General features: G+C 34.1%; 1 protein-coding gene across 4 annotated transcripts in view; it reads left to right on the top strand.

The window, feature by feature from the left end:
• The window catches only part of PRKACB (protein kinase cAMP-activated catalytic subunit beta), a 119,617-nt gene that overhangs the window by 88,099 nt on the left and 13,023 nt on the right, over positions 1-18,495 (top strand). For all 4 annotated transcript variants that reach the window (XM_045291825.1, XM_045291824.1, XM_045291826.1 and 1 more), the window contains exons 2-8: positions 823-884; positions 2,985-3,113; positions 8,147-8,245; positions 9,219-9,301; positions 13,624-13,750; positions 14,666-14,761; positions 16,144-16,266. In XM_045291825.1, coding sequence (XP_045147760.1) covers positions 823-884; positions 2,985-3,113; positions 8,147-8,245; positions 9,219-9,301; positions 13,624-13,750; positions 14,666-14,761; positions 16,144-16,266 — 719 coding nt within the window. The remainder of the gene's footprint in view (positions 1-822; positions 885-2,984; positions 3,114-8,146; positions 8,246-9,218; positions 9,302-13,623; positions 13,751-14,665; positions 14,762-16,143; positions 16,267-18,495) is intronic.

Genomic DNA, 18,495 nt, shown 5'->3' with positions numbered 1-18,495 from the left:
TATTGAAACTTGATGCTTGAATTTTTTCTTCGTTCTTTCAACTCGTGAGATGTCAAGCTTATTCTTCTGTTTTGGTTTTCTAGTTCCAGTACTTTTAAAACTTTATCATAAGACTTTGCTAGCCACCCTTGGAATCCTCTATTTAATTTTTTTACTTCATCATTTCTTCTATTCATTTTAGCTTCTTAGTGTTCATGAGCAAGTTTCAACAGCTCTCTTGATATCTAAATTGTTCTGTTCTTTCCTTCTTGTCTTTTAAGACCTTTTGCCTTTTCCTTGTATGATGTCGTGATGTCCCCCACAACTTTTCTGGCCGTTTAGTTTACAGTGTGTCAAGTCTGTTCTTGAGAGAATCTCCAAACTCAGGTGGAATATACTCAGGGTCATACTATGGCTCTTATGCACTTATTTTACTTTTTGTCAGCATTAACTTGAACTTCCATTTGAGCAATTGATGCTTTGTTCTACCACATAGGCCCTCGGCCTTGACCTGATTGATGATATTAGCTTCTTGTTTAGAAAATACCTGGCTCTCTGGTGTATCATGGCTGCAAAGATACATGTTCTATGGCAATAGTAATTGTTTTTTGGGTTTTTTTTTAAATAGTTTTATAGGGTCTCATACAACTCTTATCACAATCCATACATACATCAATTGTGTAAAGCACATTTGTACATTCATTGCCCTCATCATTCTCAAAACATTCGCTCTCCACCTAAACCCCTGGCATCAGCTCCTCAGTAATTGTTTTTATAAAGTAAGTTTATTTATATATAATACAAATATTCTTACAAGACAAAACTTTTCTTATGTATTTTCAGTGAAAGAGTTTCTAGCCAAAGCCAAAGAAGACTTTTTAAAAAAGTGGGAAAATCCTGCTCAGGTAAGAAATACTTCAAATTTTCTATGATTTAAAAATCCTATGTTAAGTAAAATCATGATTCTTGCCTAAGTAATTTACCACTTCAGAAATTATTTTTTCAAGTAGTATTAGTAAATACAAGCTTAAAATAAAAATTTTACCTTAGCATCTTATTCATTAAATAATAATTTTATGTATGTACACTTAAATTAGGAAAAGAACTAATTTCCAGTTAAAATCCCCAGTATAAATGTTAGTACTAATTCCAAGTTGCCACAAACTCTAAATATCTTAATATTATATTAATTTTGAATTATGCCTTTGATAGCATACTTTTTTTATTAATTGCAACAGTGGGGATGCTATTGTGCAGTTTCAAGTTCTTAATAAAAATACTAGGTTATCAACAGTGCATCAAATGTACAGGATTGGTTTCCAAACATTTTAGGAGGTAAGTTCAGTATATTATGAATACTTTAGGTCTCAAATAAGATTTAAAAGTTTTTTAAACATAAAAAGAGCTTCTATACTTTACCCCCAATTTGAAAATAATTAATGATCTTTAATTATAAATTACGTTATGAAAGGGTTATTCTCTAGCAAACTTTTTTCTTTCTTTTTCTTTTCTTTTTTAACCTTACTAAAGGATATTTAACTCAAAATAAATGAAATGTATCATGTGACACCAGCTTTACCAAGCTGCAGAATGACCATTAAATTAAAACATAACCTCTGTAGTGATTATAAAAAAAATAGGCATTATGTGGTATGAAGCATTAATGGAGATATGCATGATGGCACCTTATTTTTCATTATTATACAAAAGAAATGCCTACCAGAAGAGATATTCTCTTGTCTACTAATGAAATTTGTTTCTGTTATTTGGTTATGACTGTATTAAAATTTTCATCTCTTATATGTTAATAAAACTACATTACATATTAATCTAAAGTTAAATGATCCATTCTAGTTTTATGAGCACTTTTTCTGCATTGATAGAGACTCTCATAGTAACATTAAATTATTGGGAATGTGAAACTAAAGTCTGATGAAAATAGGTATTATAAGTAAAACTTTTTTAAAAGAGTTGTTTTCTCTTTAATGATCCAACGAAAAGCTATTTTTGTATCCAAAGGCAAGGTTTGATTTGCAACAAATAGCAAGTCCGCCCACAGTGAATGCCAGTAGTTATCTAGATTCCTAATTTACACACAAAAACATATTCACCACAGTTTTCTCATGCTAAGCACTTAAATATTTTGTTCATGATTCTCATGGAAATCTTTGTAATGAAAACATTAAACAAATGGATCAGCAATTACCACTTGTTGCTATTTAGCACTTAGATAATTTGTTCCTAGTAATTTTCATTTTGCTGTGGCAGCAACAAATTTAAAAGATTGCTGCCTCCAACTCTGTCTCCGTGCTTTAGTCAAAACCAAACAAAGATGTTTGCTCCAAACAAAACCTCTATTCAATGAGAATAAAAGTCTCATTATTGTTCTGGGACTCTGAATTTTGGTTATCTTGGTGGGAATGAGGAAATCTTTGTTCTTTATTGCTACTGTTTGTAGTAATACAGGGTTATTATAACATCAGATGAAGAAAGCCATTGGGATCTTACATGCTGCTATTTAGTTCTATAACTTATATGAAGTTGTATTTGAAGTGCCTTCCTTACGTATATCTGCATTGAAAGGACTAGTCGCTCAGTTTATGTTCCTTATCATTAGTTGCAAGTGCACTAAGATTGTATGAGTTACATGAATATTTTTATCAGTGTATTTCTAGTCAGTGTAATTACTAAGGCATATAACTGATTTATTAGAAAATGAATTCTAGGAATTAATGTTGAGATATGTCCTTTAATATTTCAGTTGAGGCTCTTTTTTCCTCCCAATATTATTATGCCTTGTTATGGAATAAAGTTCTCTTCTCAATTACCAAATTTTTTTAAAACAAAGTAGAATATATAACCTGGAATCTCAATAGTTTTCTCATTTTTTTTTAAGTTGTAAATGAAATGATCCCTCTGATTAAATAATACTAATCTGTGTATGGTTAATATCTTCTTGTAAGAAGTTTCATTTTGATTTATTTTACTTTTCCGTGTATGTTCAGAATAATGCCGGACTTGAGGATTTTGAAAGGAAAAAAACCCTTGGGACAGGTTCTTTTGGGAGAGTCATGTTGGTGAAACATAAAGCCACCGAGCAGTATTATGCAATGAAGATCTTAGATAAGCAGAAGGTTTGTGCATATGCTTGTTATTTACCTACAGAGAAAATTAGTTTTATTGTCTAGATTCTAGCTGGTAGCATATTCAAAAGATAAAATATGATGCCATACTATTAACAGTGTTTAATAATTTTATTGTTGAATTTTGTTTTAATTCTTGTTTATTGTGACTACATGATATATAGTTAACAGTTTTAGTATATGGAGATATATTATTTCAGTAACTATAACATTTTACCTGTAAAATATTGAATTAAATATGTAAAGAACAAGCAATGCTACTCATGGTTCTTTGTAGAAAAATTCAGGGACCAATTAATAAATAACAGATATGTACTAATTTTAGTTATATAATTTTAATGGGTTTTGATTAATTTAAAATGTCAGTTAAAGCAAGGAAAAGTTTAAGAAGCCTACATACTTAATGGCATACCCCATTGATCAGAATATATGAATTAATCATTCCTTAAATATTAAGCTTCTAATTGCATAGCATTTACTTAAAATTAAGGGAAGGAGAAGAAAAAAAATGACAGTCTTGGTATAGTAATATAGATAATTATGTCCCAAGAATGATTTGGTGAGAAGCAGTGGGTGATTTGTGGGATAAGTATCCAAATGTGGTGGAAAGAATACTGATCTAATAGTGTGGAATAGAGATAATGTCTACACCAGTGCTGTTCAGTAGAAATATAATTTGAGCCACATGCTTTTAATTTTGTTGTCTAGTAGCCACATAAAAAATGTGCAAAAAAAGAAGTGAGGTTAATTTGAATCATATATTTTTGTACCTTTTTTCTATGCTATATCTTCAAAACTTGATATATATTTATACTTGTAATCTAACCTCTAATTAAAACAAAAGTGAAAAGAAAATTAACCTAATATGAAAGGGAACAATGCCTTAAGTCGCTTTAATATTCAATATACCATGCATGTGCTTTTGTATGTGTGTTGTGCAACGTTTATTCCCTGGCCCACATTTATTTTCTAAGCATATTTCTTGGAAAATACAATTGCTTCCCCCTTCTTCACTTCCTATTAATTCCTCAACCTACAACAATGTGGGCTGCCTCTATGTCTCACCTCGTACTGCTGAGGTGAGACTCTGCCTAGGGTCTCTAAATCAAGTGACCTTGCTGCCAAAGTCAGTAGACTCTTTTTGCTCTTCTTACCTTTTTAGAACATGACTTTGCTGACCACTTCCTTGATTCACCACTTCCTTTGCTGACCACTTCTCCCTGGACATCTGCATACCGTGCTCTCCTGATTGTCCCCTGCCTCTGGGAGCTCTTCTTTTGCTGGCCCTTTTCATGAGTTGCTTGCCCGGCCATTAAAGGTTGTTCATTCTAGGGCTCTGCACCAGTCCTTCTTCCCTTTTTCATAGTCTATACCTTGTCATTTTGTGCTATTCCCTAAGGATTGCAATGCTTCCCCGAGCTCTACATCCAAATTGCATGTATAGTCTCAGTTTAGAGCTCTTACAGACAGTCTAGTTCTTTCCTTCACTCGCTAGATGAGGTCAGCAACAATAAAATACTTTAAATTTATTTTCTTGATTAAACCTGCCACTACCATTGTTGCTGTCTGGATACTCCCTGATCTTTTATGTTATCTTTCTTTAGGAATGAACAGAATGTTTTTTACTCATAAAATGTTAAGAGGATTACAAAATATGCTATTTTCATGCATTCAAGTAGTATTAGGAAAGAAGTTTTCATTCCTTTTGTTAAGTAAATTACTGAGAAAGTTACTTCTTGAAAAATACTGGCATATATTATTTCCCATATAATTGCTATTTAAAAGTAATGTCTGTTACAACAACAACGTTCTGAATCTATGCATGTGGCTGTTGCTAGGTACTTTCCAGTTGGCTTAACTCACAGTGACCCCTTGTGCAGCAGAGCAGACACTGTCCAGTCTTGCTACCTGCATAATCCTTCCTATGATCCCATTGTTCCAGCCACTGTGTCAGTCCACCTCATGGACAGTCTTCCTCCTTTGTGCTAACCATCTACTTACAAGCACTGGCACTGGTACCTCCTGATGGCATCTTAAGTATGTGAAATTAAGTTCACCATCTTCGCTTCTTAGGAGCATTCTAGCTGCACTTCTTCCAATATAGATCTGTTCACTCTTCTAGCAGCCCATAATATATATTTTTGTTTGTTTGTTTTTTTGTGTGTGTATAAGAGAGAGATTTTGTTTTAATTATTTTATTGGGGACTCATACAATTCTTATCACCATACATACATCCATTGTGTCAAGCACATTTGTACATTTTTTAAATCATTTTATTAGGGGCTCATACAACTCTTATCATAATCCATACATACATTAATTGTGTAAAGCACATTTGTACATTCATTGCCCTCATCATTCTCAAAACATTTGCTCTCCACCTAAGCCCCTGGCTTCAGCTCTTCACTTTTCCCCCTCTCTCCCCGTTCCCCCCTCCCTCATGAACCCTTGATAATTTATAAATTGTTATTTTGTCATATCTTGCCCTGTCTGATGTCTCCCTTCACCCACTTTTCTGTTGTCCGTCCTCCAGGGAGGAGGTCACATGTAGATCCTTGTAATAGGTTCCCCCTTTCTAACCCACCCTCCCTTTACCCTCCCAGTATCGCCACTCACACCACTGGTCCTGAAGAGATCATCCGCCCTGGAGTCCCCATGTTTCTAGTTCCTATCTGTACCAGTGTACATCCTCTGGTCCAGCCAGATTTGTAAGGTAGAATTGAGATCATGATAGTGGGGCGGGGAAGCATTTAGGAACTAGAGGAAAGTTGTGTTTCATCGTTGCTACATTGCACCCTGACTAGCTTGTCTCCTCCCCGAGACCCCTCTGCAAGGGGAACTCCAGTGGCCTACAAATAGGCTTTGGGTATCCACTCCGCACTCCCCCCCTCATTTACTATGGTCAGATTTTTTGTTCTGATGATGCTTGATACCTGATCCCTTCGACACCTCGTGATCGCTGGTGTGCTTCTTCCATGTGAGCTTTGTTGCTTCTGAGCTAGATGGCTGCTTGTTTACCCCATAATATATTTAAATCATCACCAGCACCATAATTTAAAGCATCACTGCTCTTTTGTCTTCATTATTCATTGTCCTTCTGTTTTGTGCAGCAAATTGAAAATTCCATGGTCAGGCATATCCTAGTCTTCAAAGGAATAATTTTATATTTTAGATTTTTTCCAAATTTAATTTTATATAGATAGTAATGAAACAAAACTATTATATCTACTTCTGTTAATAAATCCACAAATTTTTCAACTAAATTTATTTTGACTGCTTCTTCGCTCAGTACTATAAACTAAGCATTTCTAAGTACTTGATCTATATTATAGCACTGAATCTTCACATCATTGTATAACATTAATCTTCTTTTATAAACAACTTATCCATTAATTTTTTTTCGAAGTTGAACATGTAAGCTAAGCCAAGAATATGACTTTAGCTGGTCGAACATCTATTCCTATCATCCTTTAAAATCTTTTCCTTAACATCTACTTGTTATTTCTAGCTTGATCCCTCATTAATAACAACTGGCATTTCATAATGACACCTCCCCCCCAACAGTTTTATTCGCAGATAATTCACATATCACAGTTCAGTCATTTAATCACATCAAGGGGAGTTGTACAATCACCACCACATCTATCTTAAAGACACGCCCCCTCCCCAGGTCACATTGCCTTCAGACTGAGTTGTGCAATTACTATCAATTCTAGTGCTCCCTCCCCTCTCCCGCCCTCGCTGTTCACTCATGAAATCCCCCTCCTCTCCCCATTGCCTATCCTCCACCCCTGCATTCCCCACAACACCTTGTATCATCATGCATCCATTCCTCCTGTGACTCACAGCTGGGAAACCCAACAGAAAACAGTGAAAGACAAATCACACTAAAGCAGTAAGGATAAGATCATATTAGCATAAAGGCAAAAATACAAATGATGCCTAAGAAAAGCCAGGGAAGAAATTTCTGTCATGGGACATCTAAGAGATACTTGCACCCAGTACTAATTCAGAGCTTCTCTATAGGGAGGACACATGGCATGGTACTAAGTTCCATCCTGCATAATCAGGATTACAATGTTCTCTGCCTGATAGGAAGGCTGTTGTAGACTCTTGCTTTGGCTAGAGTGGATCTGCCATCAGCTCCATCTGACTAGATACTCTGCAGATGGGTTAATGACATCTTAATAGATATTTGTAGACCCAAATGTTTCACTTTCACTAATCCATCCTTCTTACTACCAAGGACAATTTCTTAATATATCATTTCACTCACCCAATCAAAATGCTTCTTTACATTTACTAAATGAAGTCAGAACTCTTCAATCTATTTTGGAATCCCTTACCATTTTCTTCCAAGCTCCATTGCAGTGTTAACTCACACTAGACCCCTACATGTACTCTATGCTCTACTGTTCTGACTTGGAGCATGATGTACAGAGGTACACAGGACTGTGCTGGGTGAAGTAGGGAAGTTGGCCTGTCTCCCTATTAATAACTTCTCAAATGTTAAAAAATAAAAAATCAGTGACAATTTAAGCCATTTATATGTTCTGAAACCAAGATAACTAGTAAGAAACAAATACCAAATTTATATTAATTCTGAAAATAAAGCAGAATACACTTCCCAGAGGTTACTTACTAGTTTTTCTCTGTCAATTATGGGTACTTAATTACAAATATTAACAAAAACTGCCCTAAGCTATAGACAAATGAACCCACTGCTCAGACATACCTTTGTATATTTTCCCCCTATTAATAATGAAAATAGGCCATATGTTATTATCAGCTTTGCTACTGCACCCAGAACAGTCCTATGTACCCATGTGTTTCACACTCCAAGTCAGAGTAGTAGACAATAGATGATGTGTGAAGGTCTAGCACAAACCAAAACTGCAGTGGACATTAGAAACTAATTATGAAGGATTTCAAGTTCATTATCATATGGAAAGCAATTTACTTTTTTTAAGATAATAAGTTTGTTATTTTGTCCAAATACATTAAATATGTTTCTCCGTTATAGGTTGTTAAACTGAAGCAAATAGAGCATACTTTGAATGAGAAAAGAATATTACAGGCTGTGAATTTTCCTTTTCTTGTTCGGCTGGAGTATTCTTTTAAGGTAAATTTTGGTAACTTATCCAAATAAGTATCTATAAAATATATCATTTAATCCTATTGTATGTATAAACTTAGTCAACATTTGAAAAGGTTTTGATTGTCCTTGGGGAAATTGTTCAAAGTGACACATGTAACTCTTCATGAGACAGTATTATAAAATCGAATGTTTCAGTTTATCGGAAACCATGGTGATATTTTATTAAGCGATTCTTATACTCATGCAAATGAATACACCTACTCGCCTTCCTTAGCTTTCATTAAGCGCTTTCTGCCACTGTATTACCTTTTTACTTAGTCATTTGTATTATAGTCTTTTAATTTATATGAACAGGATAATCTTTGACCCACTGTTGATATGCCTCATAAAATTTCACAAAAACATGTATTTAAAATTAAAATTTAATTAAAAATTAAAATTTAATTTAAAATTAAATACATTTAAAATGTATTTTCAGTTATGTAGATTAGATTAACACTTGACAACTCTATAATACTTATTCATTTGAATTATTTTAACATTTTTGTTTCCCTTTGAATCTAATGAAGATGGACGTATTTAAAATCCCATTAAAATTACTAATCTTTCAGATCAAATATATGAGATGTAGGTAATATCAACTGTTTAAAAATGCTTTTATCTGTTACTTCTTCGAATGTATTATAGGATTATATAATATACTATAGTATAATAAAATGCCTGTGTTTACTTGTTCAAGAATTTAAGTGTTCTCTGCAAGCGCAGGAGCAGTAAAAGGCCCATGCTAATTTGTGATGAGATTACAAAATAAAATAACATGAGTATCTCAGTGTAGAAAAGCCAGATCAATTTACACTTATTCTGTTTCCCAATATTAACCTAAAAGGTTTAAATTTTGCCATTTTCAAATTGAACAAGTTACCCTCTTAAAATTGTTTTTAAGAAGTAATCTATGTTACATAATTTTGATTTACTAGTTCTTATTATTTATTCATAGGATAATTCTAATTTATACATGGTTATGGAATATGTCCCTGGGGGTGAAATGTTTTCACATCTAAGGAGAATTGGAAGATTCAGGTAACCGATGCCTTTCCTCTCTGCAATATTTATCTGCTTTGTGCTTGTTTAAAATAAAATAATTTAATTATTGTCAATGCCAAAATTTTACTTTATTAAATTTAGTAATATAAGAGGGAGAGTTCAAAATATTGTTGAAAAATGGAATTAAAAAGATGACAGAATTTTTCTATAAACTTTTTTAACCTCTTTTTTTATTAAAAATAATTTTATTGGGGGCTCTTACAACTCTTATAACAATCCATACATCAGTTATATCAAGCATATTTGTATGATACAATTGTACATATGTTTCCATTATCATTTTCTAAACATTTACTTTCTATTTGAGCCCTTGGTGTCAGCTCTTTCTTCCCTCCCTCCCCGCCTACCCACCTCGTGACCTCTTGATAAATTATAAATTATCATTATTTTCATATTTTACACCAACTGCTATCTCCCTTCCTTCACCCTGCTCGTCACCCTGGGGGGGGGGGTGGAATTATGTGTCAGTCATTACAATCAGTCCCCCTTCCTCCCCTCCTCTCACTGTCTTCCCTACCCTCCTAGTATCACTACGCCCATTCCTCTTCCCGGAGTCTGTGTGTCGTGAACTCTTATCTTTTATCTGTACCTGTGTACATGACCCGGTCTAGGCCACAGTGAAAAGCATGACTGGGGTCATGATAGTGGGGGTTGAAGAACCCTCAAGGAACCAGAGGAATATTGGGTGTTTTACTGGTGCCATAAACTTTTTTGAAACTCTGGCTTATTTTTTCATTTTTTAGTTTTTATTGTTATTTGGGTGAAAGTTTACACAGCAAATTTTTCATTAATTATTCATACACATTTGTTTCATGACACTGATTAAAATTCCTGCAATATAATATTATCTTCCCACTTTCCTCCTGTCTTTTCTGTTTCCATTGTCCCTTTTTCCTATCCATTACTGCCTTTAAGCATTATCCTTGGATAGAGGCTTCCGTTTTGAGCTAAGATTGTTGATTGTTTTAAGGAATGCATACCTCCCTGGTGTACCTGTTCACCCGTAGGTCTCTCTGTTGTTTCCATGAAGTTGAGCCATGAAGGTAAGTTCAGTTCTAGGACTGAAGAGTGGTCAAGGGCTTTAGCCTTAGGCGTTTCACCATGTAGGCTCCTTCAGACCAGTGAGCCTGATCTATTTTATGATTTTGAGTTTTGTTTCATAGTTTTCTCTTAATCTTTAATGGACCTTTTATTGTGTTCCCTTTCAGAGGGCTCAACAGTGGGAGCCAGGCACCATGTAGTGCTTCTGGTCTGAGGGTCTTGGAGGCTGAAGTCCATTAGTACTTACGATCCTGCATCCTTGATTTCCTTTACACTTCTTTCCCTTGGGTGGGTTGGGGCCAGTAGTCGTACCTTAGGTGGTCACTCACATAATTTTTAAAATCCCAGTTGCAATTTACCAAAGTAGGATGTGGAACTTGATTTTGTTGATGATCTTATGCTTTGACTGTGACTATGGTCCTAAGCCCCCAGGCTCAGTCACTTACTCCCTCAAGGTGTTTGGTTATGGCTCAGAAGTTTAGATACCTTACCTTTGCCTCCAGTTTGTTCTATTATGAACATACTTAAATGTAGAGAACACATAAATATGTACATATAAATATTTTCTGCCAAACTTATATGTGATCGTGATTTTAATTCCTTTCGACATTCTCATTTCTGTACATCTTGTCCGTCTGCCTGTGTAGATAACTGATAATGCAAGTTTGTGTATATAAACGCCTGTTGTTTATAACTCTTGTGCAGCACTGTGTCTTCTTTTCCTTTAGTGATTTTGTGTGATTGCTCCCTTACTATATGTTGCCTTTGTGTTTAGTAATAGAAAACATTAGATAGAAACATTAAAAGAAGTCTACCATATGTGAGTTTTAAAAATGAAGTAAAAATATCTTGAACCAATTTAAATGTTTTTAATTGGTAGGGCCCATTATTTGAAGAGGGTCCTAATTAATTGAAGGATTCATAGTATGCAAAATTTTATGGAAAAATGTAATGCATATGTTTATTGTGCAAATATTAATATAATTTTATGCAAAAGGTTTGAGTTAAATAAAGATAAAATTAATACTCTAAAATGAGAATGGCGATGGAGACTTCATTGCTTCCAATGTAGCTCTCCTAAATGTTACAGCAACAAATGATGGCGGCAATGCAGTCTAAAGATGATGATAACGTAGTGTCACAGAATGATATTCAGTGGGAAGTAGACATTTTGGTCACTTTGGGCCTAAGATTGTTGCATTGATGTAATATGTGTAGGGTATTTTATAGATGTCAGACACTGTGCTGATACAAAGTAACTTTAGTTTGCCTCTGATGATTCTCTTGTACTTCTTACTGCTGTCTCTGCTGGCCCGGATTCCTCGTATTGCTTTATACTCATTAAAAGTTTATACTGAAGTTCCATACGTAAACCTGTCCCCCAAAGATATTTTGTGATTTTCTATAATTAACTTCTTTCCTTTGCAGCTCTCCCCCCACACTCTCATTTTTCCAATAATTGGCTTGGTACTAAAAGGAAAGCAAGTTGATTAACATAATTCACACTAAGATACTATCTTTTCTAACATTTCACACATTCTATATATACACTTTCTATTTGACTGTATCGAGAAGGGGCCGGGAAACTTAGATATAATGAGAATACTGAGTTATTGTTGAGCATGGCTTTATTTGGAATAAATGGATTCATTATGATTCTCTTAAATTAGTATTTGGACTTAAAGCTGCTACAGCATTAAATCTTTATTCTACCTTCTGGCAGTATCTTAAAATGATGGAGAAATATCCAGTGACAAATTGCAGTTGAAAATTTTGCCTTTGTTTTTCCACAATTGAATATAGCTTCTATTGAGTATTCTGACTCATCGCAATCCTATAGGACAGCAATCTCCTGCAGTTTTCTGAGACTGTAACTCTTTATGGAATTAGACAATCTCATCTTTTTTCCCCAGTAGAGCAGCTGATGGTTTTGAACTGCAGATCTTTCGGAAAGCAACCCAATATGTAATGCACAATGCCATAAGGGTTCCCAATTGCATATTGATATGGATCTATGTGTAATTTCTGGGTTTCTCCAAATATTATTGTGTGAAAATAAGTATAAAATGCTGAGGACTTAACTTGGAAAAAAGTAGGAGCAGACTTCCCAGGTCAAACTTTTCCAAGATTAGGGATAAATGTTAGTGACCAGGATGATTCTCCCAATATTTCCTTCTAATGTTCCCCTACCATTACCATATCATGTAGAGTTTTATAGGGTTGAGATAGGACTGAAAATGGAAGGTACTATAAAATGTCCCCCTCAAAAGTATTTTCCTGCGCACATTTATTCTACGAATATGTATTTACCAAGCACCTGGAAAATATAGGTACTATGTATATGACTTTTTTCTTGGAATTTCTATTTCTGGGGCTACCCGATCAATTCATCTTATGAGAAATTGTATTCATAATTAAGGTTGGTCACTGTTGATACAAATAAGGAAGTCACTGCAGCTTATAAGGTAAATTTGCAAAATTCAGTGAAATCTGCTAGAAGATGAAATGGAAACTCAAGTTAGAAAATCAGTACAATTTTTTGGATTGATACTCCGAAATGGCATCCAGTTTACACTAACATATCAATCTAATCTATATGGCAAACACTGCACACTTACACAAACATGCAGAGCATACACATGTCTGCATGTCTGCATTAACATGCATAGTAGAAACTCTGGGAATTCAAGACTTCACTTAGGACTTCTGGGTGGAATTGTCAGTGTTCTTTATTCTTCAGTAATGTTTTACGATGTTTTCCTGTAAAGGGTATGTTATTACTTTTCTAATAGTTCATTTAGATTTTAATTATATTAATCTGTAGGCTAAAGTAAAGAGTTTCTAGGTATTGAGATTCTTTATGTATATCACATGTGTATGAGAAAGGGAGATAAAGCCTATCAACAGTAACAGTGAACTCCACAATCTTAATTGACACATTTGCTTTTCAGTTTTTCTTATTTTCAGACATAAGTAGATATAAAGATCTTCTAATATGAGAAATATGATTTCATTAAGATGGTTTTGTTATAGCCTTATTTTTGCTGAACATATGTTGCTCTTAAATATTTCAGACAATTATTGTGAGATGGTTATAAATTTACTAAATATTTGGCACTAATAAAATTCTTTGCATACGTTTAAAAGGAAATAATGTTTGCTCCAATGCCTCTATCCTGGGACAATTTTGTATTATTATGTACCCCTTACTATGTGTTTCTCATTTTTCAGAATATTAATGTTTGTGTCCTTTGCAGTGAGCCTCATGCACGCTTTTATGCAGCTCAGATAGTGCTAACATTTGAGTACCTCCATTCACTAGACCTCATCTACAGAGATCTGAAACCTGAAAATCTCTTAATTGACCACCAAGGTTATATCCAGGTATGACCCAAACATACAATATATATATACTTTATAGTAGAAAATACTAGATAAGACATTGTACGTATTAAACCCCAACTATCAATATTGATACATTTTTCCCTTTGAGGGGAATAATTGCTTCTTTCTTATGACTTAAATTGAACTCATAATTCTGCCACTATTTGAAAAACAACCATGAGCCCTATCAAAAAATGGAACCTCATTGCATTTTCAATAATTTGTATGTATAAACTTAGCACAGGGTCCTACCAAAAAAATGTTGTATGCACCCATGAGTTTCAGAAAATTTTCAAGTGTTCTACATGTATTAACACTCAATCCTGATAACCCTGTAAGGTATAGGTACTGTAATCCTTGTTTTAAGTCTAGGGAAACCGGAGGCACAGCATCGTTGCATACCAATAAATGATGCTCAGGATTTTGATCCAGTGTGTCTCCATAAACCATGTTTTTTCCCCATACAATATAACTGCAAAAAAAACAAAACAAGTACCAGTGCACTGTTACTAAAGTGGAGGCATCTCTTTCTACTCTGTTATCAATAGCGTTTTCACAGTGGTACATGTGATGGAACCATTAATGACTGGGGACAAGCACTAGTCTAAAAAATCTAGTTTCTTTTTTTTTATTCCTTGGATCTGTAATTTTATATTAATCGAAGTTCTTTTGTTGTTAACTTCTTTCTTTCGGGTGGAGGAGGAGCCCGCTGGCATGGGTCTTTTTCTCTTTTTTCAGCCCCTTCATCACTAACTAGTGGCTTCATGTATTAGTCTCAATGACATGTTGTCTTAGTTTCTCTCCTGTTGTTTTTTTCTTTTCCTGGCTTTAAGTTTTATCTGGAAGTTTTAATTTCAAATATAGGTCTAATAATTGAAATAATAAATGGTCACAGTATTCTTTTTCCTTTTATAGGTCACAGATTTTGGGTTTGCCAAAAGAGTTAAAGGCAGAACTTGGACATTGTGTGGTACTCCAGAGTATTTGGCTCCAGAAATAATTCTCAGCAAGGTATATTCATAATGACGTTATATAAGAATTAGAAATATGGAGCATTCATCACTGTAAACGTTTGTAAAAACTTTATTATTCTAATTTTATATAATCTAAGAATTTAAATGCATTTGATTATTTATAGTCTACCATAAATCACATAACCTATCAATTATAACTCTGGATCTTAGAAAAAGTGTGTAAATAATCTGACTCCTAGATTCATACCAAAAGCATAACCTTCTCATAATTATTTCCAACAAAAGAAAGAAGACAGGAAGCTTTTCTATGAATTATGTGAAATGGCAAGCTAAGAGACTACATATTAATCATTAGTTATTCCCTTGTTTCACATTTCTTACTTAAAGAAAAAAGTATATTGAGTATAGTTCTTAAGTTGATCTATGAAAATTATAAGGAACTCTACTGGCTGTACTGGATAAGGGTTGGGCTGCTAACTCTAAGTTCAGGGTTTACAAAAACCACTAGCTGCTCTGTGGGAGAAGGGTGAAGCTGCCTGCTCCCATAAAACTGTTACAGTCTGCAAACCTTATATAGCGTCAGAGATGCGAGTCAGAGATGGCTCGCTGGCTGTGGGTTTAGTTTGGGGGTAATGGGAATTAAAGCAATAAATTCGTTGCTGTTATTAAAAACAATAACTTTTTAATAACAAGCAAAGCAAACAAAGTTTGCTTTTCCAAACTTTGAGATGTGGTTAGAGAAACTATAATTACATCTGAAACGATGGTGTGATTTCTGTCCATTTTCCTTTCCTCTACTGGTCCTAGTGGTGAAAACAAAAAAGGTGGACCTAACAGTAACTGGACACAAGGAGGAACAAGGAAAGTGGAAAGGAGAAGATGTGCTTTGATAGTCCGCACCTGAATAAAGTACCCGCTGAATAACTGAAACTTGGCTAGCCTGTGCACGGTTAAGGAGCTCTGGTGGTTCTGTGGGTTAGGCATTGGGCTGCTAACTATAAGAGTAGGTGGTTCAAACCCACCAGCTGCTTCTCCGGAGAAAGATGAAGCCTTAGAGGCGGTTAACTTGATGCATGGTTTCTTGGTGGTATGGCAGAAGAGTTTGGGGAAATGTGGGGAACTAATAACAGGAAGAAATGTTCTACCATTGATTGTAATAATGGTTTTACAACTGTTCTTGATATGATTGAACTATTGAATTATATGGTAGGTTGAGTAAATGCCAGTAAAATTGTTTTAAAATAATAATAATCTTTCCTGATAACCACTTCCAGCATATCTACTTTAAAAGTTCCTCAGAAACTGTCTTTTTAAAAGTTCCATGTTTGAAAATTATTATATTATTATTTTGAAATTGTCTATAAGTTCATTTTCTTCTAAATGACGTCACGGTGGATGTTTCTGTGTGCTTGCTCCAAGGGCTACAATAAGGCGGTGGATTGGTGGGCACTGGGAGTGCTAATCTACGAAATGGCGGCTGGCTATCCCCCATTCTTTGCAGACCAACCAATTCAGATTTATGAAAAGATTGTTTCTGGAAAGGTAAGTAATATATTCTATTATATACTATTATTTCTTTGTAGATAAATTTTAAGCATTCTAGATAGAACCCCTATTTTTAAAATTTTACTGTCACCCTGAATTGAGGAAAACAGATAGTTTTTACCCTTGTACATATCATCCATTAAATATAGAAACTCAAGTATTGAATTATTAAAATCCCTTAAAGGAAAAAAAAGGCTGTTATATAAACAAATTAGTAAAAAATGTTTTTTTTCTTTTTCAGTATTTTTATCACTTTTAAAACATAGAAGCAGAGCTCTCATTTTCAACACTCCTCAAACAGAAGAGTCTTCCATTCTTTCTTATAGATGTAGCCTTGGAGAGGGTTTGTATGCCCTGCTTTTCCAGAAGAAGCTTCTTGTGTAGTTCATTCCGAACAATACAGCTAGATGTAAACATAAAATAGATAAGCATTTTTAAGGTAGACATTCATAGAAATTATTTTAACAGAATTGTTCGTGTTTATTGTAATTATAATTGCCATAGATTTTCAGCTGGTAACACTTATTTTTTTCCATGAGCAAAATCACTATAATTATACATTTGAACATTTCTTTTTCACTTGAACATTTTATATTATCTAATTACTCTTTAAACTTTCCTTCTTTTCCATTTATAATTCTTATCTGAATTTCAAAATTATTTTGCGTAGCATCATTTGCTTTAGCTCTGCTCTTACCTCAGAAGATATCTTTTAAAATGCTAGTTTGTTTTAGTAGAGATGAGCCTGATTCTTCCCACCTTGCAGCAAAGAAAGTGTAGGCGTAAACGTTCCCCAAAGGAGGCTTTCTTTACATTTATAATAGACTGTATGGAATGGGATGTTTTCCATACTTTTTTGTGGTCAAAAACTCTTTCTTTTTACATTCCTTCCTTCCCCCCCCCCACCCCACCCCACCCCCACCCCTATTTAAAGTATGATCTGGTGATTAGATAAAAATGAATCTAATCATCCTAAAGCCTCTGGAAGGAGATAAGGGAAAGTCTTTCTTGGTATCCCAGCCAGACTCAGTCTCTAGGTCTAGTTTGATAGTTTAGTTTTTGGCATTCAAAAACTTAAAGATTACAGTGTGGCTCACAAGGTACCATGAATATGTAATATGGTAATTTATCTTTTTGCTAAGAAATAAATTTAAATCATGGATGCTATACAGCTGTACTGACTCTAAGTACAAGACCTTTAGGAATAGAATGAGTCTTTCCAAGCACTTAGGGGCCACAGCTTAATTTCATACTGATGTCCCAAATCTCACAGTACATGTGCAGTTTATAGAGGTCAGAAATTTTTCATTTGATGGAGAAAGATTTATGGTGGGCTTTTTATTACAGCATTTTTAGGGGAAGCTTTATATTGTGGCAATATGACAATTAGTTTAGTAAATGAAGAACATATCTACACTTTGTCAAAGGTAAAAGCATACGTGTACCTCTTACAGATAAGTGAACTAAGCTTAGTACTGAAGGATTTTTTATACTGACAAAATAATATGGGAGGACAGAATAAATAGTTTAATTAATTAGCACTGCTGTTCCTGTTACATTTGTATGTCTCTACGCTTCAAATGTCTTACTGTTTTACCATAGAAAACTGAGAAATCACAGTAAAATAATTTTTGAGGCAAATAAAAGAAAGGATTAAAAAATTAATAAACCAAGGCAGTGATAGATTTTTCAAGAAGTTCAGAAATCAACATGTAAAATCTCAAAAGAGAAAAATAGTCAAAGATCATATGAAGAACAAGAGAACTAACACACGTTAACTGAATGGGATAATATTGTTTCATTAATATAAGAACTAAGAATGCAGAAATTATGGTAGTATTTTCAAATAATTTAATTTGAGTTAATTATAAAGCTTCTGAATCTTTATTGCTTTTATTTGTACCTAGCTACTTGTTAAATCAAATTTCCTGATGCTGTCACAACTAAAATTTTATTCATTAAGTAAAAGTGCATTACCTAAAGTGCATGTATTTTAAACCCTGAATTGGCCTCAATTTGTCAATTGTTTTCCATTAATTTTTCTTTAGCTGACACTTATGGATATGTTTTTAATTCACATCTTACTTGATATCCAACAATAACTTTGACCTTAAGCCTTCATATGTTCTAAAATCTTTGTGTGTGTGTGTGTGTGTTTGTATGTTTTCCAGTCTAGCCTGTTGGGGCACCATGCCCTGTCTCCAATGTCCACCCTCATCATTCCCT

Source organism: Echinops telfairi, unplaced genomic scaffold (assembly GCF_000313985.2).
Source record: "Echinops telfairi isolate 266 unplaced genomic scaffold, ASM31398v2 ScPeMD7_443;HRSCAF=831, whole genome shotgun sequence".
Taxonomy (NCBI): Eukaryota; Metazoa; Chordata; class Mammalia; order Afrosoricida; family Tenrecidae; genus Echinops; species Echinops telfairi.
This window is presented reverse-complemented; position numbering and strand designations above follow the sequence as displayed.